The sequence below is a fragment of the Podarcis liolepis genome (genome assembly GCF_965112155.1).
Source record: "Podarcis liolepis genome assembly, chromosome: 7".
Classification (NCBI taxonomy): domain Eukaryota; kingdom Metazoa; phylum Chordata; class Lepidosauria; order Squamata; family Lacertidae; genus Podarcis; species Podarcis liolepis.
Window position 1 is genome coordinate 20,040,730 of NC_139561.1, and position 18,120 is coordinate 20,058,849.

Below are 18,120 nucleotides of genomic sequence, written 5' to 3' on the forward strand. Positions count from 1 at the left end.
CCTGCAGAGAATTATAATAGCAGAATTATTTCTTCTTCTTCTTCTTCTTCTTCTTCTTCTCCTCCTCCTCCTCCTCCTCCTCCTCCTCCTCCTCCTCCTCCAAAACCCCTCAACAACTGCAGTTCCTTCTCAGTTTTGGATTAGTAATGTAGCTGCCTGTTGACAAGTAGAGTTGTTTCTTTTTGCTTGAGATGCCCTGCAGTTTTTAGTCTGAATGGGCTTTCTCAAAGAGCCCTGTATTTGAGGAAGTTCCATCTGGGGAACTTGAGTCACCGTGGATCATACACACAGACACACTGGATGCTACATTATGTGCAAATCAGCTAGAACGGGGAAACATTTGATGCCTATCCGCAAAAGATTGGGGAGTGTTTTATAGACACTCTAAAGAGGATTTCCTGTTTTCTGACATCTAGTCCGCCAGTGCTAGCCATCTTGAAGCCAATGCAGGTGCTGATTTTGTGCAGCCCCCCCCCCCTTTTACTGTGGCTTCTTGATAAATGGGGCACATTTTATGCTATGATAACATGACAAATATAACCACTTGGGCACCAGATTTTTTAAAAAATGGTTGTTGTTGCCTTTATACCCCGCCTTTTCCTCCAAGGAGCTTAAGATGGTATGCATGGTTCTTCCCCTCCTCATTCCTCACAACAGTCTTGTCAGGTAAGTTAGGCTGAGAGGCAGTGACTGGCTCAAAATCAAAATTCATGGTCAAGTGGGGATTTGAACCCGGGTCTCCCAGGTTCGACATTATAACCACTATACCACAGTGGCTCTTACTAGCTTACCTCCTTATATCTTCCAATATAAATGGTTTCATGGAAGCAAAAAAGCAAAAAGGCATTCTCATCTAATGAAAGAACATGATTTTCCCTGTCCTCTTATCAAGAGGCAGGGACAATAAAGTTTGTAGTGAAAAATAGAGAATTAGGGTGTTTTAGGATATGTTGGTTGTCCAATTTTACCGTAGAGGCTACTTTGAAAGGTCATACCGCATACAAATAACTTGTGCTTGTCATAGGGTAAGTGATTTCACGATTAGGAGCAAAACCAGGTTAGCACTGTTGGATTTTTAATGACTATTTAGCTGCAAGAAGTTTGACTTTGTTTCCTGTCTTGATTGACTTATAACTGTGTTAGGTTGTGACCTGGTCATTGCTCCAGTTTAATTATGGGGATCACTCTGGCAGTACTTGTTTTTGTGACACAGTTCCCTAGAGAATTGATCCTTAAAACAATATAAAGTGTCACAAAAGCCATATGTGACTCAGGACTCCAGTGCCTTAAGGACTGCTTCTTCGCACATGAACCAGCCCAGACCGTACGTTTGTCATGAGGTTCTTCTCCATGTGCCCCCTTAGCAGACAGTGCCGAGAGTGGCAGCATGAGGGTGTTCTCAGGGGTGGCTTCCTGCTTAGGACATTCTCTCCCTAAAGAAGCACGCCTTGCCCCATTTTTAGGTGCCAGGCAGAAACATTTTTATTCACCTATTTATTCATTTATTTTCTTTGCACTAGATCACATTTTATAGTACTTTTCATTGTGAGTTGTTCATCTAATAGAAAAGGTTGTGTGGTTTCTCTGCATTTTTGTCAGGCTAGAGGAACTAGCTGCCATAAATTTAAGATTAACTCTCTTCCTTTCTTTTTCTTTTTTAAAGATTGCGTGTATATTGAGAGTCGGCGACCAAACACTCCATACTTCATCTGTAGCATTCAAGACTTCAAATTGGTAAGCAACAGCAATTTTTAAAAACATAATATTGGGAACTTTTCAAAGACTAGTTTTTATTGCAACCAAAACCTTCCTGGCAGTTGCTACTCTCCATGGTCGTGATTCTTGTTTACCTATATCTTGTTCTTTGGCAGTCTTTATTTTTGCATTGTGAGGTTGAACATGCTACTAGGTGCCACTTTATGTAATTACTATGGTTACTACAATGTTATATTCTAGTGCACTTCTGGTAATTTCTCATAAGCTATAAATGTGTGGCACCTATGGACGATAAGGAAGAAATGCCTTACTTTTATGACCTGCACAAAGTATGTGCCTATTGCTTGCATGTTTACCATTGTGGACTTAGGTATGAACATAGGAAGCCGCTACATACCAGGCCAGACTTTGTCCATGCATCCTAACCTCCATATGCAGCTGTAGGTTAAGATCTTCAGCAAAGACTCACTAGGCAAGAACCTTTGGCCCCCCAGATGTTGTTGAACTACAACTCCCACCATCCCTGGCCATTGGCCATGCTTGTTGAGACTGATGGGAATTGTAGTTCAGCTGTATCTGGAGGTCCGCAGGTTTCCCACACCTTGCCTTATTGTTTTCAGCAGAGGGCTTTCTGTGGATACTCCTGCCGTCTGAGGTGGGGTGGATGGCAAGTTGGGAAGAGGGCCTTCACATTAGTGGTGGCCAAACTGTGGAAAGTTACCCTGGAGAACTTGGCATCTACCTTACGGGGAGACGGGGGACCTTTTTTATTTTCCCAAGCACTTTCGGTATAATTTTAACCTTTTCTTATTGTGCTTACGTTGACCTTTGATATCTTGCTGACTCTTTTAAGTCGGTTACACTGTCCTCTGTTGTCTTTTATTTGTATTTTTTATGTAACCAACCTTGGGAACATAGCTCAGTGGTAGAGCACCCGCTCCGCGTGTAGGTGATCCCAGATTGAATCTCCAGCATCTGCAGGTAGGGCTGGGAGAGCCTCCCTTTTTTGAAATGCTGGCGAGTCTCTGCCAGTCAGTGTGGACAATACTGGGTCTTGGGCAGAGATGTGTCTTTGTAACCTGCTGCAAAGCTTACCTGCAGGCACACCTAATAATAATAATAATAATAATAATAATAATAATAATAATAATAATAATTTATTATTTGTACCCCGCCCATCTGGCTGGGTTTCCCCAGCCACTCTGGGCGGCTTCCATAGAAACCAAAAAACACTAAAATATCACACATTAAAAACTTCCCTGAACAGGGCTGCCTTAAGATGTCTTCTGAATGTTAGGTAGTTGTTTATCGCTTTGACATCTGATGGGAGGGCATTCCACAGGGCAGGCGCCACTACCGAGAAGGCCCTCTGCCTGGTTCCCTGTAGCTTTGCTTCTCGCAATGAGGGAACCACCAGAAGGCCCTCGGCGCTGGACCTCAGCGTCCGGGCAGAACAATGGGGGTGGAGACGCTCCTTCAGGTATACTGGGCCAAGGCTGTTTAGGGCTTTAAAGGTCAACACCAGCACTTTGAATTGTGCTCGGAAATGTACTGGGAGCCAATGTAGGTCTTTCAAGACCGGCGTTATATGGTCTCGGCGGCCGCTCCCAGTCACCAGTCTGGCTGCCGCATTCTGGATTAGTTGTAGTTTCCGAGTCACCTTCAAAGGTAGCCCCACGTAGAGCGCATTGCAGTAGTTCAAGCGGGAGATAACTAGAGCATGCACCACTCTGGCGAGACAGTCCACGGGCAGGTAGGGTCTCAGCCTGCGTACCAGGTGGAGTTGGTAGACAGCTGCCATGGATACAGAATTGACCTGCGCCTCCATGGACAGCTGTGAGTCCAAAATGACTCCCAGGCTGCGCACCTGATCCTTCAGGGGCACAGTTACCCCATTCAGGACCAGGGAGTCCTCCACACCAGCCTGCCCCCTGTCCCCCAAAAACAGTACTTCTGTCTTGTCAGGATTCAACTTCAATCCATGAGCTGTAGCCAAGGATTGTTCTATGGCATACCACTCTGGGGGAGATAAACCATAAGTCCAGGTTCAGATGTAATTGTAAAGCCGCCATCTTCTCTCCAGGTGCCTGCTTGATTGCTCATTCTTGCCAAGCCATGGTTTGGTTTAGCATTCTGTGCCAGCTGAGCCTAAGTGTGCTTAGGTGTATTGAGCGCAGGGTCCATGTGAACATGATGCCCAGTGGGTCTGCCATCCTTTGCCACCTACATCTGCTGACCACACATGACTTAAGACAGCAGCATTATGTAGGAACTTCCTACTAGGTTGCTCTTGAGGTCAGAAAGAGATCTGTTTTTCAAAAACTTAAATAAAATACACATATTTGGGTGGCCTGTTGCTCAGCTCTGTAAACCACCATCTGTTCCTCTCCCCAAATCTATCTTTTTTCTTTCTCCCTGCCTTCCCCCTTTTCTCTCGCCGCCTTCCCCTGCTGCTTCTGGTTAACGTTGCAAAGCTGCGGTGTTAGAGAATGTGCTTCCTTTCCCTGGTTACTTTGACAGTCTGTTTCAATATTTATGTGTCTGCTATTTTTACCCCCCGGAGATCTCAATTATGTACAGTTTCTCCCCTTACAGGTAATTTTTCACATCCTTCTGATTTTTGGAGCCAGTCCAGCTTCCTTAAAAAAACCCAAAAAACCCACCCTTTTTTATGCCACTCCCCCCCCTTTCAATCCCTGCTCTCTAGCAAATTCAATAATACTCTGACATGAACAATACTGGGTGTTTTTTTTAAAAAGTGATGGCTTTTAAAGCTACGAGACGTTTTAAGCCCCATTTATGCAATTTTGCACATTAGCAGGTGCTTTGGTGTTCAGGAGGAATTGCTCCTGCAAAAAAATAATGTTGGATTACAGTGCGAGTTGCCATTCTGGGCAGGAGTACCTGCTGAGCAACAGTAATTGCTTAGGGTATTAACAGCAATGAAAGCTGAAGCTTCTGTTGTCAGTATTGGTCTGCTACAACACATTAAAGCTGTCTGCAAAACAGCGTGGGAAGCGGAGCACAATATGTTTTAGTACCTTTATGTATATCTTCTTTTTTAAAAAACAACAACAACAACACACACACACACACTGCACAATCTGACAACCTCCTTGTGTTTCTTAAATCTCTTGCTTTCAGATTTTGCATTTAGCTTAGGGTGGCAGTGATGTATAACTCTTAACCATGATGCTGACTTTTCTTTTATGGAATAGCTATATTTACAGCCTGCCTGCTTCTCTCTCTCTCTCTCTCTCTCTCTCTCTCTCTCTCTCTCTCTCTCGCTCTCTCTCTCTCTCTCCCCCCTCTCTCTCAAAAATGAAATAAAATGTTTTTATTTCATTTTACAACATATAATAAGCAGCAACTGTTAGAAACATCTTGACTGTTTTTGCATTATTCACCCATAAGAGCTTTCAGGGAACCGTGAATGAAAGGAAAATACATTATCATACCATACAAATAGCACACAGTGATATAGGTAACTCGCTCACGCTTACTTTATTTATGTGATCACAGCTTTGCACGGGTTGGGGGCGGGAATAAATAAATAAATGGAGAGCGGAGGAATAGCTGCAGAAAGGAGGTGTTACAGGAGTGGGTCCATTTGCGACTACGTTGTGATTTCTGGGTGCTAGGTTGGTGACAACAGTTTAAAAAGCTCTGCAGTTAATACCATTTCCATTTTCACTTTCTTTGTTTCTCCTTCTTGCATCCTGGGACAAGCTACAGCCAAGCAACGTAGTTGAGATCGTAGAATTGTAGCATTGGAAGGGATCCCAAGGGTCATCTAGTCCAACCCCCTCGCAAATAGACATTCCGTCGTGGTGACCGTAACCTAGGTGCCATTTGGCGCCTAGCTTATATATCTGAGTTTCTAACACTGCCAAGAGGAGGGTGGCAGTTCTGAATGAGCAGCCTTCAGTCTCTGTTGGCATAAATCTCACACTCTCACAAAGACCACCCAGTACAGACCAAGAGCTCTCAATTGCACCTTTGCCGGCGCTGCTGGCTGTGCTGCTGTTTGAAGCAGACAAGTGCCAGGTCTGGAGCTCAGCTGCTCATTGGCAGGAGAGCCCTTTCAGCTCCAAAATGTAGCCTGATTTCAGAATGGAAGGGAGCGAAGCCTGGGGAAAAATCTTTTCAAGGCTGTGCTGGCTTGATATCCTTATTCCTGTGACACTATGGAATCTTGGCAGCAAGGAAAGCCGTATGGATAGTCCCAGTTAAATACCCTCTTTTGAAGTTGCTCTCCTTTCTCTTTCTCCCGCCCCATATCCCTCCCAAAATCTTCCTTGGGCTGTATTTTGGCTCCAGTCTATTCTCCCTTTGCCATAATATTAGAGTGGTTTTACTGCCTCTTTCACCAGGTCTCTCTTGCTCATTAACTGGTGGCCCAGTTGTAAATTTTCCTCATTACTCCAGTCCTCTTTGCAAACTTTTGCCTTTGCGTTAATTGCTGGCTGACTGACTTGCCTAGAATTGATCACTCGTATTTCTCCAGTGGCCTCTTGCAGTTGTGTGTGTGTGTTTTTAAATGCAGATTTAAATCTAAAATTAATTGGTTGCCCTTCCACTGGCTGTCCTTGAGTGTATCTGAAAGTGGAAAGGGGTCAGTGTCTCTGTGTGTGTTTTCTCCAGGAAACCTTAACATTTCCTGGCACCCAGCACATTGCAGCATAGAGAGTAACACTATTGATTTGTTTTTAAGGGCACAGCAGACTGCCAAACTGTTTTAGTCTGATCTGAACCAGATCCGGTTGGCAAAGCTCTGCTGTGCACCATGATCTAATATATCTCCCTCACTCGCAGATCCTAATTCAGTGTAATGATAGAGTAGGTGGAGGAGGCAAAAAATTGATTACTGGCTCCCAGACAGCAACGGCAACTTTTCTTGTTATAACATGCCAGATGTCTTCACTAATACGCCATTTCCCCCCCATTAATTCTGCTTTTGCAGGATAGCTCTGATTGCATGAGAACCTCCAGTTTCCAGAGTGGTGCAAGTTTTAATATAGTAATGCATACACTGGCAGAAAGGTACACATATGCCTTTGTAAACATTTTGACCTGGTTCTGCATTGGAACAGATCTTTGTTTGTGAGAGATGTGCCAATATCTTTCGTTCCTCCTGGAATGATCACACCAGAGCTGGTTGCTTATCAAAGGTGGGAGTGATCCTGTATCAGCCTTCCCTAACCAGGTGCTCTTCAGATACTGCTGGGCAGGAAAAAATTCCAAAATGGACCCCCCACCGTGTTTTTATATTTCCACATCTCCCCTTCATTCAGTATGTTCATTAGGAATAATGAACAGGTGCTGGTTCTGTTTGTTGGTCTAGTGCAGCCTGATTCAGTGGTCAGAGTTGATAGGAGTTATATTCCTGCAACATCTGGAGGGCACTGGATTGTGGGAGGCAGATATAAACTATATTTTTAATAGTTTTTTCCTAAATAGCTAACCGGGTTCTCAGTACCTATTTAAATGCCCTATTTTTTAGATAAGGTATCCAAGTACCCAAGAGCCCCCAAATACTTCATGCAAATCCCTTCTTGATTGGACAAGAGTAATCTTGTTTTCCATTTGCCTGCAGCATATCGGAGTGCGTAAAGTAACAGATGATGTGGCAATTGAACAGGGCCCTCTCCAAAGTGCGAAAAGACGTGTATAGCTTTCTAAACTGGGCTTAGGGGGGCTATTTGTTTTTCTTCGTAATGGAACACAGTGGCACTGCTGTTGTTGCATTGCAGTGTACATGGTGGATGGGCTTTGTTGCACCTGTGTTCCTCTCTGTGAAAGGAACAAGATGCCCTTGTAGTGGACTTGGGTCACTTTTACACTTACTGTCTACAGACATCGTGATCAAGGCAGCAACCTTGTTTTTAAGAGGCATGTTGCGGAATTGTAAGAATGCAGAACAATGCCACACAGGCTCTCCTGCTCATGGGGATTGCATTTCAATGTTAATTTTCCTTGCACGCGTTTTGATGGTTGGAAGATTTGTGTAGCATACACGAAATAAAATGAAATAAATGCACAGAGGCGGAAGGCAAGCCCTGTGACCAATTGCTGCTTCCTCCTCATACTGATGAGATCTCCCCCTCCCCATTTAATTACCACAGCATTCAGACCTGTAAACTGGTATCAGTTTACAGATGCTTTTTGTCTAGCTGCACTACAGCAGGGGTCCCCAAACTGAGGCCCGCGGGCTGGATAAGGCCTGAGGGACTCATTTATCTGGCCTGCGGCGGCGGCCGCCCGCTCTTACCGGCACTGCACTGTGCAGCTGCCCATTTCTGGGTTGGAGGAGCACCGAAAATAGCTTGTGCGCATGCGTTGTTTGTGCACGCGCAAGTAGCATTTCTGGTGCACATCCGGGTCAGAGGAGGCCCGTGCACATGCGCGCAAGCTATTTCCTGTGCTCCTCCAACCCGGAAGTGCACCGGAAATAGCATGTGCGCACGCATGTGGGCACACGTTCCCCCGCCCTCCAGCCCGCTGCGCGATGAGCGCTGGAGACACCAGCCTGAGGCGAGGTAAGTTTGGTGACCCCTGCTCTACAGCATGGTTAATGATCATGGTTGTGCCACAACTGTTTGTTAAAAAAATTAAATAAGGACTAGCGCTGCTGAATCAGATCAAAGATTCATCTAACCCAGGGGTGCGGAAGTGATAGGCAGTCAGGACAGCCCACCTCTCAATGCTGGGTGACCCAGTTTTGCCTGCAAGGTTTGCAATCAAAGCATGTGAGTAAAGGCACAGCCCTGTGCTTTTCAAATGCTGCATAGGGTCTGCTTGCAAATCCCCTTTTGACCCAGCCGTGTCTTTCCTGCCCCACAACTGATACCATATATGGCATCTCATGTAAGGTGGGTAGACATGGCTTGGTCAAAATAGCGTTGCAAGCCAAAGATGGAGGCCTGGTGGGATTAATTAGCTGTCAGGCTAACTTCATGCTACGGGTTTTGATGCATAAATCCTTATGCAGCTTGGGACCAGGATACTGGAAAGATCTTCTCACTCCTTATATACTCAGTTGATCACTGCATTCTGGAGGTGAGGGCTTCTTGAAGATACCATCTTACCGGGAGGGTTGTTCTGCACAACACAGGAATCAAGCCTTTAGTGTGGTGTTATTTAGAATTTCCTCTCCTTTATTATTCAACATTTCTCTTGCCTTATTAGCTCCTACTGAAGTCATTCCTCTTCCAACAAGACTTTTAAGTCGAGATGTTTCCCAATCTGCATCTGTATTATAATTGTTTTCAATGTTTCATCCCTTTGGGAGGAAGGGCGGGTTATAAATTTAATAAATAGATAAAAATAAGCAATTAAGCCAGTGGGCCAGAGGTTTCCCCATCACTGATCTGGCCTATCCTCTTTTATCCTGCATCAGCCACCCTGCTGCCTCCAGGAAGCCCATAAAAGGCAAATGCCTTCCCCGTTTTTGCATGTTATGGATTTAAAAGCTTGTTTGGTTTTTGGGGGGGTGTGGGCAGAGCTCCATGATTTGCTTAACTCCTGAAAAGCTTCAGTTCTTTTATCTTGACTAATTACCAAGAAGCTGATCTCTTGGATGTTTGCTGGCTGTCATGCCTTGCTGTTAGTGCTTTAGCTGCTCTGTTGTTCGCAATATGAAGACAATCTCCCCTCCACCAGCGTCATTCATTGGCTCATTTGTTTAGATTTTGGGGGTGGTCTGTTATTGCTATTCTTCTGTGGTGGCGGCACTGGCCTTTTTCTTCTTTGCCCTATACCTTTGTCTTCCATTTTGGGAAAATCTGCCTTATCCACATTGTTCAGAAATTGGTATTTCAGGTGCATCCACATGATAGGAGCAGATTGTTTGTTTGTTTATATAAAAGCTTTTGAGTGCCCACCCCCTTCAGCTAAGCTGCATGAGACAATAACTTAAAATACAAAACAACAGTGTAGAGTGACTGTGGGGAAATTCAGCGTATAACTACCACAAAGCAGGTAAAACATCATACAGTAAATTGATACTGCCTGTTTAAAAACCTGAGCAAATTTTTAACAGCAGTCTTTGTTTTCTGGTACTGGGATTACAGGCATCCCCTCACTTACATGGGGGTTACATTCCAGTCCCCTCACTTGTAGCTGAAATTGTTGGGAACACCCTCTTAAAAGCCTTCAAATGCCCTTTTTTCCTGTTCTCCACCACTCTCTCCCACTCTTTCCTCATCCCAGACCCAAATATCTAAAGGTTGAAGCTTTGGGGCCAGCTAGAGGCTGAAGGACCTGCGAGAAAGCTGCTGCTGCTGTGCTGCCCTACACATCAGCCTTTAGACGGGGAGGCTGAGCAGCGAAAACAAAGCCCCACTATGCCTCAGGTCCTTTGGAGCTTCCTCTGCCTTCACAGATGTCCTCTTTGAGCTTTGGGAGAGTCAAGTACCCCTGGGAAAAGCATTCCGAAACAAGGGGCTGCTACTGAACAGGACCCTTCTCTGGTCCCCACCCACCTAACTTCAGATGGTGGGGAGATCCTGAGTGGAGTGTCAGATGATGAAATCAGTGTACAGGACATTGTGGTAGAATGCAGTACTTTAGGCACCCGTCATTCAGAGCTTTAGTCCCCTCCCAACCACGATGGGGTTGGCGTAAAACGTTGAGCTGGTGAGCTGATAATCTTATTGAAATGGAAAGAGATCGGCTCATGGCCTAAATATTTAGCAAGCCTTTGAGTTTTACTTCACTGTAAATCAGGCAGTGTGTGTGTAGCACAGAAAATAAAGTGGGAACTGACATGTCCGGTTGAGTTTTCAGGCTGATTAGCTTCTGCAGCATGGATGCTAATTAGATTGCCTCGTAGCCAGTGGTGGGTCTTTAGTGAATTGAAAGAGTAAAGCAGTGGAAACACCGTTGAGGACTAAGGGCTACCACTTTCGATGGTCTTGCCTGTTGTGCAGATCTGTTGCCCGCCAGATGTTGATGGTCTAGACTACTCATTATGCCTTTGAATGCCAGTTGCTGGGAATCCCAAGTAGGGAGAGGGCTGTTGAACTCAGGTCCTGCTTGCAGGCTTCCCAGTTGGCTGCTGTGAGAACAGGATGCTGGACCATCATGTGCCATTGCCTTATCAAGGCTCTTCCTAAGTTCTTACTGTTGGCCATGCAGGCTGATGGGAGTTGGTGTCTAAAGGTTACACAGTGCTGGGCCAACCTGGAGTGCCACTGGCTTCCCAGCCCTGAATTAGAAGCTAGCCAGCTTTGCAGGGTTTGTTACCCGAGTGTGTCAGTGAGAAGAGGAGAGGATTTGTCTCCTCGCTGGTGCATCTAGGCTTTCTTCCCACCCACTTCCTTTCAGGAAGCAATTATTGCAAGGGTGAGGACATCAGCATCAGCATGAAGTCTGAATTGGGCCTGCAAGTGCAGTGGGTTGTATCCTGCTATGATACCCTAAGAGTAGACTTGATTTCAATGGGTTAGGGCTGACATTGGATACAGCCTAGTATGGCTGAGGGAACTACCAGGGCAGAGAGGGAAGAAAGGATGAAAATAGGCTCAAGAAATGCAAGGTGAATGTGGCCATGCCCTACGCATAACAGCAGACATGGTGGAGAAAAGCTCACAGCAGCCCATTCATGTCCACAGCTACTTCTGATTTACAACTCCCTTCCTGGGCGTTAACCTGTTTTCACTGACAGCCAGTTTACTTTGAAAGTTTCTTCCTCTCTCCCCGTTTCCCATAATAATAGAGTTTGGGAGTCATCCAGAGAAGCTGACTAGCAGGGTGGATTCGTGACAGACAAAAGGAAGGACCTCTTCACGCAGCATGTAATTAATTTATGGGACTCGCTGCCATAGCATTAGATGGCTTTAAAAGAGGATTAGACAAATTCATGGAGGATCAGTCTATCAATGGCTATTAGCTATGATGGCTATATGCAACTCCTGTTTCAGAGACAGAATATTACTTCATATCAATTGCAGGAGAGGGCTGTTGCGTTCACAGCCTGGCTTGAGGGTTTTCAGAGGTCTCAAATTGGTCGCAGTTGGAGGCAGAGTGCAGAAATTGATGGTCCAGCAGGGCTCTTCTTATATGCTTAGGCTGTTCATATTATTTTAGAGATACAAAAACCACCCTTTACACTTCTTTTTAAACAAGCATTTGATTCTGTTGTTGCTTAATTTAATTTATTGTTGGCTCTGCTTGTACTTTGTCCTTTGCTGTAGCTTTGTTTTTTTCTATTCTCCCCCCCCCCCCCACTTTCAGCAATTCTTGTTGGGAGTAGTAGCCTTTTAAGATCCAAGACCCAAACATGCATTGGCAACCCAATTCTTTTTTTAACCACACATTTTGATGTGGTAGAGCTATAGTTTCAACCCACTGTGGAACAGGCCATGAGCTAGTAGTGGGTGCTGAACCACACATTGAAGTTCAGTGCATTGGAAGGGGAAATGAGAATATAAAAGATTTGCTTAAATGAGTAGCATTGAATTATGCACAGTAGTGCAGAAATCCAGGTGCCTAAGTCATCACTAGCATCTCATAAATTGGGTCTGGCACCTGGAGTACTGAAGGTAGGCAGGGAGCAGAGAGAAGGCAATTTATCCTTGTGTATCAACAACTGAGCTGATAGAAATGTTGGCTCCCTCCACAGTGAGTAGTAGTCTGTGCATCCAAAAGAAAAAGAAAAAAAGAGAGTAATAAAGCCTACCAGCACTGAGTCTTTCTTTTCTCTCTCTTACTTTTCTTACCTCAAGTGCAGCGTGCGCACCGGCGACTGAATATCTCCCATTTCCCCTTTGTTAGCGGTTTGCCTTTCCGAGAAGCTCTCACTGTAAGGGAATATTACAGAGGATATTTGCTTTAAGAGCAGCTTCCTGCACCGCCATCTGCTCCTTTTAACTTAATCCTGCAGTGAACTGAAGGCATATTCAATTTGTGGGCAACAGGAAACACGATTACGGTAACGCAGAGTTGATATAAACATGGTGTTTCTAACTTGATTTCAGGGCCCAGAGCAGAGAGGAAAGAGCTTGTGCTAAGAGGGGAGCTTCAGCTCTGGAGCGGTGTGTTTGCTTTTGGTGGAACTTGTAAGGAAGAGTGTGCGTGCATCAAGATTTAGTTTGCTGGCTACAGGGCTGGTACACACAAGGCAACCTTTTGCTAGTTAAGCCAGCAGTGGGCTTCCTCTGTCTGAAAGGAATAGACATACATCTGGTGCTCTTTCTGAAGCTGCTGGTGCTTCTGTGTTCATCTCCTGTGCATTCATTCTGACAGTTGAGTTGCAGGATGACATTTGGTCTAGTGTCCACACAACTAATACTGATCCTTTTTATTACTGAGCCTGACACTTTTGCCAGAGTGTCATAAGCTCTATAAATGATGTTGTACACTGTTTTGTCAAGCTAAGTGAAAAGCTGGGTATAAATCCTGAATGAATGACCAAACAATCAACCAACCATATCCAACTACCGGCTATTGTGGGGAATTATTCCTCAAGTCAAGCTTGATTTCAAGTTTTGTGAATGGACGGCAGCTTCCAAAGCCCAAATATTGGATGTCTCTCATTCTGCTGGATTTGCTCTGTGCTAACGCGGGTGGCGCTGTGGGTTAAACCACAGAGCCTAGGGCTTGCCGATCAGAAGGTCGGTGTTTCGAATCCCCGTGACGGGGTGAGCTCCCGTTGCTCAGTCCCTGCTCCTTCCAACCTAGCAGTTTGAAAGCACGTCAAGTGCAAGTAGATAAATAGGTACCGCTCTGGCGGGAAGGTAAACGGCGTTTCCGTGCGCTGCTCTGATTTGCCAGAAGCAGCTTAGTCATGCTGGCCACATGACCCGGAAGCTGTACGCCGGCTCCCTCGGCCAATAAAGCGAGATGAGCGCCGCAACCCCAGAGTCAGCCACGACCGGACCTAATGGTCAGGGGTCCCTTTACCTTTTTAACCTCTATTGGAGTAAAACTCATGTCTTGAGCTTTGACTTAAATCTAGGAATGGGGAACTTGTGGTCTTTCAAATGTGGTTGGCCCCCAGCTTCCACAAGCCCCATCCAGCATCACCATTAGTCAGGGGGCTTGCAACATCTGGATGGCCAAAGGCCAGTGCCGAATTATCAAATAGGCAGAGTAGGTACTGGGCTATGGGGCCTTTTAGGGCCCCCACGACAATGGATCAAAATAATATTGATTTGATCTTGAAAGAAAATTACATGGGGGTTTAATCTGGCATTGCCACAGGCTCCCCATTTCTGACTTGGATGTTCCCTTCCAAATCACTCTCATAAATAGGATGCCTTGGGTGAGATGTTCCCCAAATTTCAGCTTTCTTGCCTTTGGTGAAGTACCTTAACTCTCTGACACCTCCCATGAGTGAAGGAGTCACCCCCGAGCATCTTATGGCTGTGTCTTTTTTAAAGCACAGAGCTGTCTGGCACCACATGATTTGATTCCTTTCAAGTGCTTTTTGATAACTGTGATGGCTAGGAACAAGCGGAGGCTTTCACATTTCAGCATCTCAGTTTGAAAAGGAGAAGTGGGCTACAAACCCTAGTATAAAATGCACGTGTTATACGCCAATTCTGTCCTGTCCTGTGCCAGAGATGGGGTCTGGAGACAGTTCCATCTATGCTGTGCAGCACCTGTGCTGTGGAGAGGTTTGGCCATTTGGATTAACAAAAAAGATAGAACATGCATCCCCCCCCAAAAAAAAACAACCCCACACAAATCCAGATGAGACTGCGACGTTATTTCTTCTGTGTTAGAAATTATTAAAAGCTCTTTGGGGGCAAGTGAATTCACAACACCCTATCCTTGTCACAGTTTTGTCATTTTTATGAGAGCCTGACTCTAAACATAAAATCAAATGAAAGCAGTGCATATCTAGTCAAATAATTTTAATGGCACAATTTTTATTTTAGCTTGTTTTTATATTTGGTTATATTCTGCTATTTTTCTAAAATGCAAACGAGGGCTGCTGTGCTTTGCATCCAGAATGAAACACTCTGGCATGTCCAAGGACCTGAAAAATGGCGGGTTTGCCGCATAAAACGGGGCTGGTTATTAGAGGCGGTGCGGTTGCCCTTTGTTGCTTGTGTGTTTACTTGATTGAAGCATCTTGTCTGTGATGATTTTCTTCCCTCCTAGAAGGCTGATTTGAATGGAGCATAGAGCGGGATTGCCCCAGGGCCTTGTAACAATTTATAGTCTGTGGATGGAAAGAGAGAAGTGCATAAAAAGACAGTTGTGAAATGCCTCCAGTGCCCTGTAATAGAAAATCTGTGTATGATGACCTTGGCTGTGAGGGCCGGCGGGATCGTTTTAATGTGATCCAAAGGGTTATAAAGGGAAGGGAAGAATTGCTTCTCTCACCTGGAAAGGGAGCGAGACACAGGGAATAATGCCCTCACAGAGTTTCCTTTTTTCGGAGCCCAATAATAAGAGGGCTAAGATTCTTTATTACGCCAGGATAATGCTTTTGAATGCAAATTTCCCTGGGGGGTGCTGAGGCCCAGCACCAGCCACAAACACCTATGTGTTTTAATGGTCTCCTTCTCCCTGTGAATGAATTGGCTCTGTGTTTCCCCCACAAAGCTGCAGCTTTAAATTAATTCAGGGCTAATTTTCCTCTTGCCAGTTGTGGGACTATGCTTGACCTTTTCCGGTTTTTGGTACAGGGGAAAAATTGCTGATTAATATAGGCAGCAATTATTTCTCCCCATATCTCCCCCTTTCCCCTTTAAGACATTTCCCCCCTTGGATTCATTTCCTTTCCCACTCCCCTCCGTGGAAAAAAAAAAAGAAGAGCACAGTTCCTTGGAGCAGATGTCCTAGGACTGGTATAATAATCACCCTCTGTATCGAGGCTAAGTTGACTATTAAGCCACCAAGCGCACTTCATTAATGCAAGAGGCAGATTGGGTTGAGGCTATGTGTAGCAATGTTAATTTTTTTAAAAAAAGCTGCTTTGCCTGCAAATGAGAATTGACAGCTCGCTTTTAATGTGAGTCGCTGGAAATCTTTTTATTGCAGGGACAAATAGGTTGTGAGAAGGTGGCAGGGATCAGTGGGCAGGGATCTGGGTGCAGGATGACAAAGAATCAGAGGCGACAGTTTTAAGAACAGTGTGGCAGGGGCTTGTGCGGTGATTAAATTCGCCGATGCTGTCATTGAGCTGTAAGGCTGCAGATAACATTTTCTCCCCGCGCTGGAAACAAGAATCAATACCAACTCCTTGACAGGGGCTAAATTATTAAATAGAGCCTTTCTTTACAATGTTTCATTATCTGGGATTTACCTCAGCTGGCGATTTGTCAGTGGGGGCGTGCGGGGAGGAGGAGGGCGAGTGAGATTTGCTGGGCGTTTTGTATTAAAATTATTCCAGCTTGCATTATGAATCCCTTTTGGATAATTCCCCCCCCCCCTTGCCGATCTTTGATCTGCTTCTGCCAAGATGGCATTTAGCCTTTTCATACCGTTATTAAAACAGAGGGGTGGGGAAAAGATTGTGGAGAGAGAAAGGGAGCAACCTTTTATTCCTTATACTGTCGCTGATTTACAGATATGCTTCTCCCATCAGGGCCCCCCTCCCTCTTCCGTTTTGGTTGGGAAACAGACAGATTTGTGCCTCCCCCTCAGCAGATGGGTACGGAAGAGACCTTCTCTGTTCTCCCTTCCCTTCCCATGTCTGTAGGAACACTAAGCACAATCTGGGTTGCTTGTACCAAAGAGATCAGGGGGAAACCAAGGGGCCACACGTTAACTGAGCATTGTAAGTGGCATATGTTTGGGACACTGCCGTGTGTGGGGCTAACCAGTGGCAGGCAAATAGGGCAGAACATCACAGAGGGTTGGGGCTAGAGGGTCCCCATCTATATCCACAGCTGTGCTCCTGTTCTGCAAATGGCAACTTTAAATTACGAATGGCAGGCTGTTAAATAGCGACACAGCTCACCTGGGGTGAGTAACGGTAGCCTGCAAGATGGGGTGGTAGGTACTTCCCTCCAGGCTAGTAGCTTTTGTAGATTTATTTGCAAGGCTTGGGAGAGCTGACAGTTCCCTCTAGCTTTTTTTCTCTCCAACCCACACGGTCAGCTTTTATCTCACTCACCAACCCTCCCTGTTTGCTGTCCATAGATCATTTTATTTTTGTGCCTTTGCAGCTAAGGACAGGTGAGGATGAATGGACTCCTGCTATTTATAACATCCCAAAGTTATGCAGCAAGGAAGCATTGTATATTTTATAACCTGACCCAAGGAGGTGCTAGTGGGAGGCTGCAAAGCAAGATCCTTTCTCCAAACAACTACTAAATATCTTCTTCCTGTATTCTCTGCAGTCCCACACGTGGGATTTTGCACCACCCAGTACAGTGGTACCTCGGGTCCATTCTTAACCTGAAACTGTTCTTAACCTGAAGCACCACTTTAGCTGATGGGGCCTCCTGCTGCTGCTGCTGCGCCGCCGGAGCACAATTTCTGTTCTCATCCTGAAGCAAAGTTCTTAACCCGAGGTACTATTTCTGGGTTAGCAGAGTCTGTAACCTGAAGCGTATGTAACCTGAAGCGTATGTAACCTGAAGCGAGGTACCACTGTATTGGGAATGACTTGTGACTCCTTGCCCTTTGGCTACTTGCTCAGTCCTCTTCTTTGGGGAAGGGTTGTAACTCAGTGATGTAGCACCTGCTTTGCACACAGAAAATCCCAGGTTTGATCCCTGGCATCCTCAGGTAGGACTAGGAATGCCCCTGCCTGAAACCTGAGAGAGCAGCTGCTAGCCCGTGTTGACCATACTGGGCTAGATGGACCCATAGCCCGATTTGATACTTGACAGCTTCCTATGTTCTAACTGCTGTGTTTAGCAGATGCTCAGAGAGTGTATATTATCTTTGCACTGTTGCACATTAGGACAGGGAGGCTCCTTCCCTCCTGCCTCTTTTTAAAATTCTGTTTTTTTACAGAAATATGCTTTTCAGAGCTACATCCTGCGAGAGCAGACTACATGGGCCAACATCAGGCAGCTTGATGCATGCCTTTGGATTTTTTCCCCCCTCTTGAGGGCAAATGCAAACTTCATCAATGTCCAGTAGTTAGTCCACTGTAGTGGTTTACCACAATAGTCTTTTAAACAGATTATGCTCTTAATGGTGGCTGCAGGTTTAATTTAATATATTTCCTGGCTCCAGTAGTAAGTCTGGTGTAGTCAGCCTGGTATGACACTGAGTGACAGTCATTTATTTTAGAGCTCTCCTTCTAAATCCCTTCCTAAGAATTGTGTAGCATTCTGCGTTTCTATAATACAGAAACCAATCCTGTAATAAAAATCATGGTCTCTTTTTAATATATATGCACAAACTAGTAGTCCTCATAGTTCTTGAAAGGGATCGATTGTTCCCAATGCTCAGGAGCCAGATTTCCCCTCTTCTTTGCTCAACACACATTAA

General features: G+C 45.2%; 1 protein-coding gene across 30 annotated transcripts in view; it reads left to right on the forward strand.

The window, feature by feature from the left end:
• The window catches only part of RERE (arginine-glutamic acid dipeptide repeats), a 348,430-nt gene that overhangs the window by 142,584 nt on the left and 187,726 nt on the right, over positions 1-18,120 (forward strand). For 19 of the 30 annotated variants that reach the window (XM_083512803.1, XM_083512817.1, XM_083512818.1 and 16 more), the window contains 2 exons: positions 1,664-1,734; positions 2,635-2,697. In XM_083512803.1, the coding sequence (XP_083368929.1) occupies positions 1,664-1,734; positions 2,635-2,697 (134 nt within the window). The remainder of the gene's footprint in view (positions 1-1,663; positions 1,735-2,634; positions 2,698-18,120) is intronic. The other 11 variants (XM_083512808.1, XM_083512811.1, XM_083512826.1 and 8 more) reach the window with 1 other exon arrangement.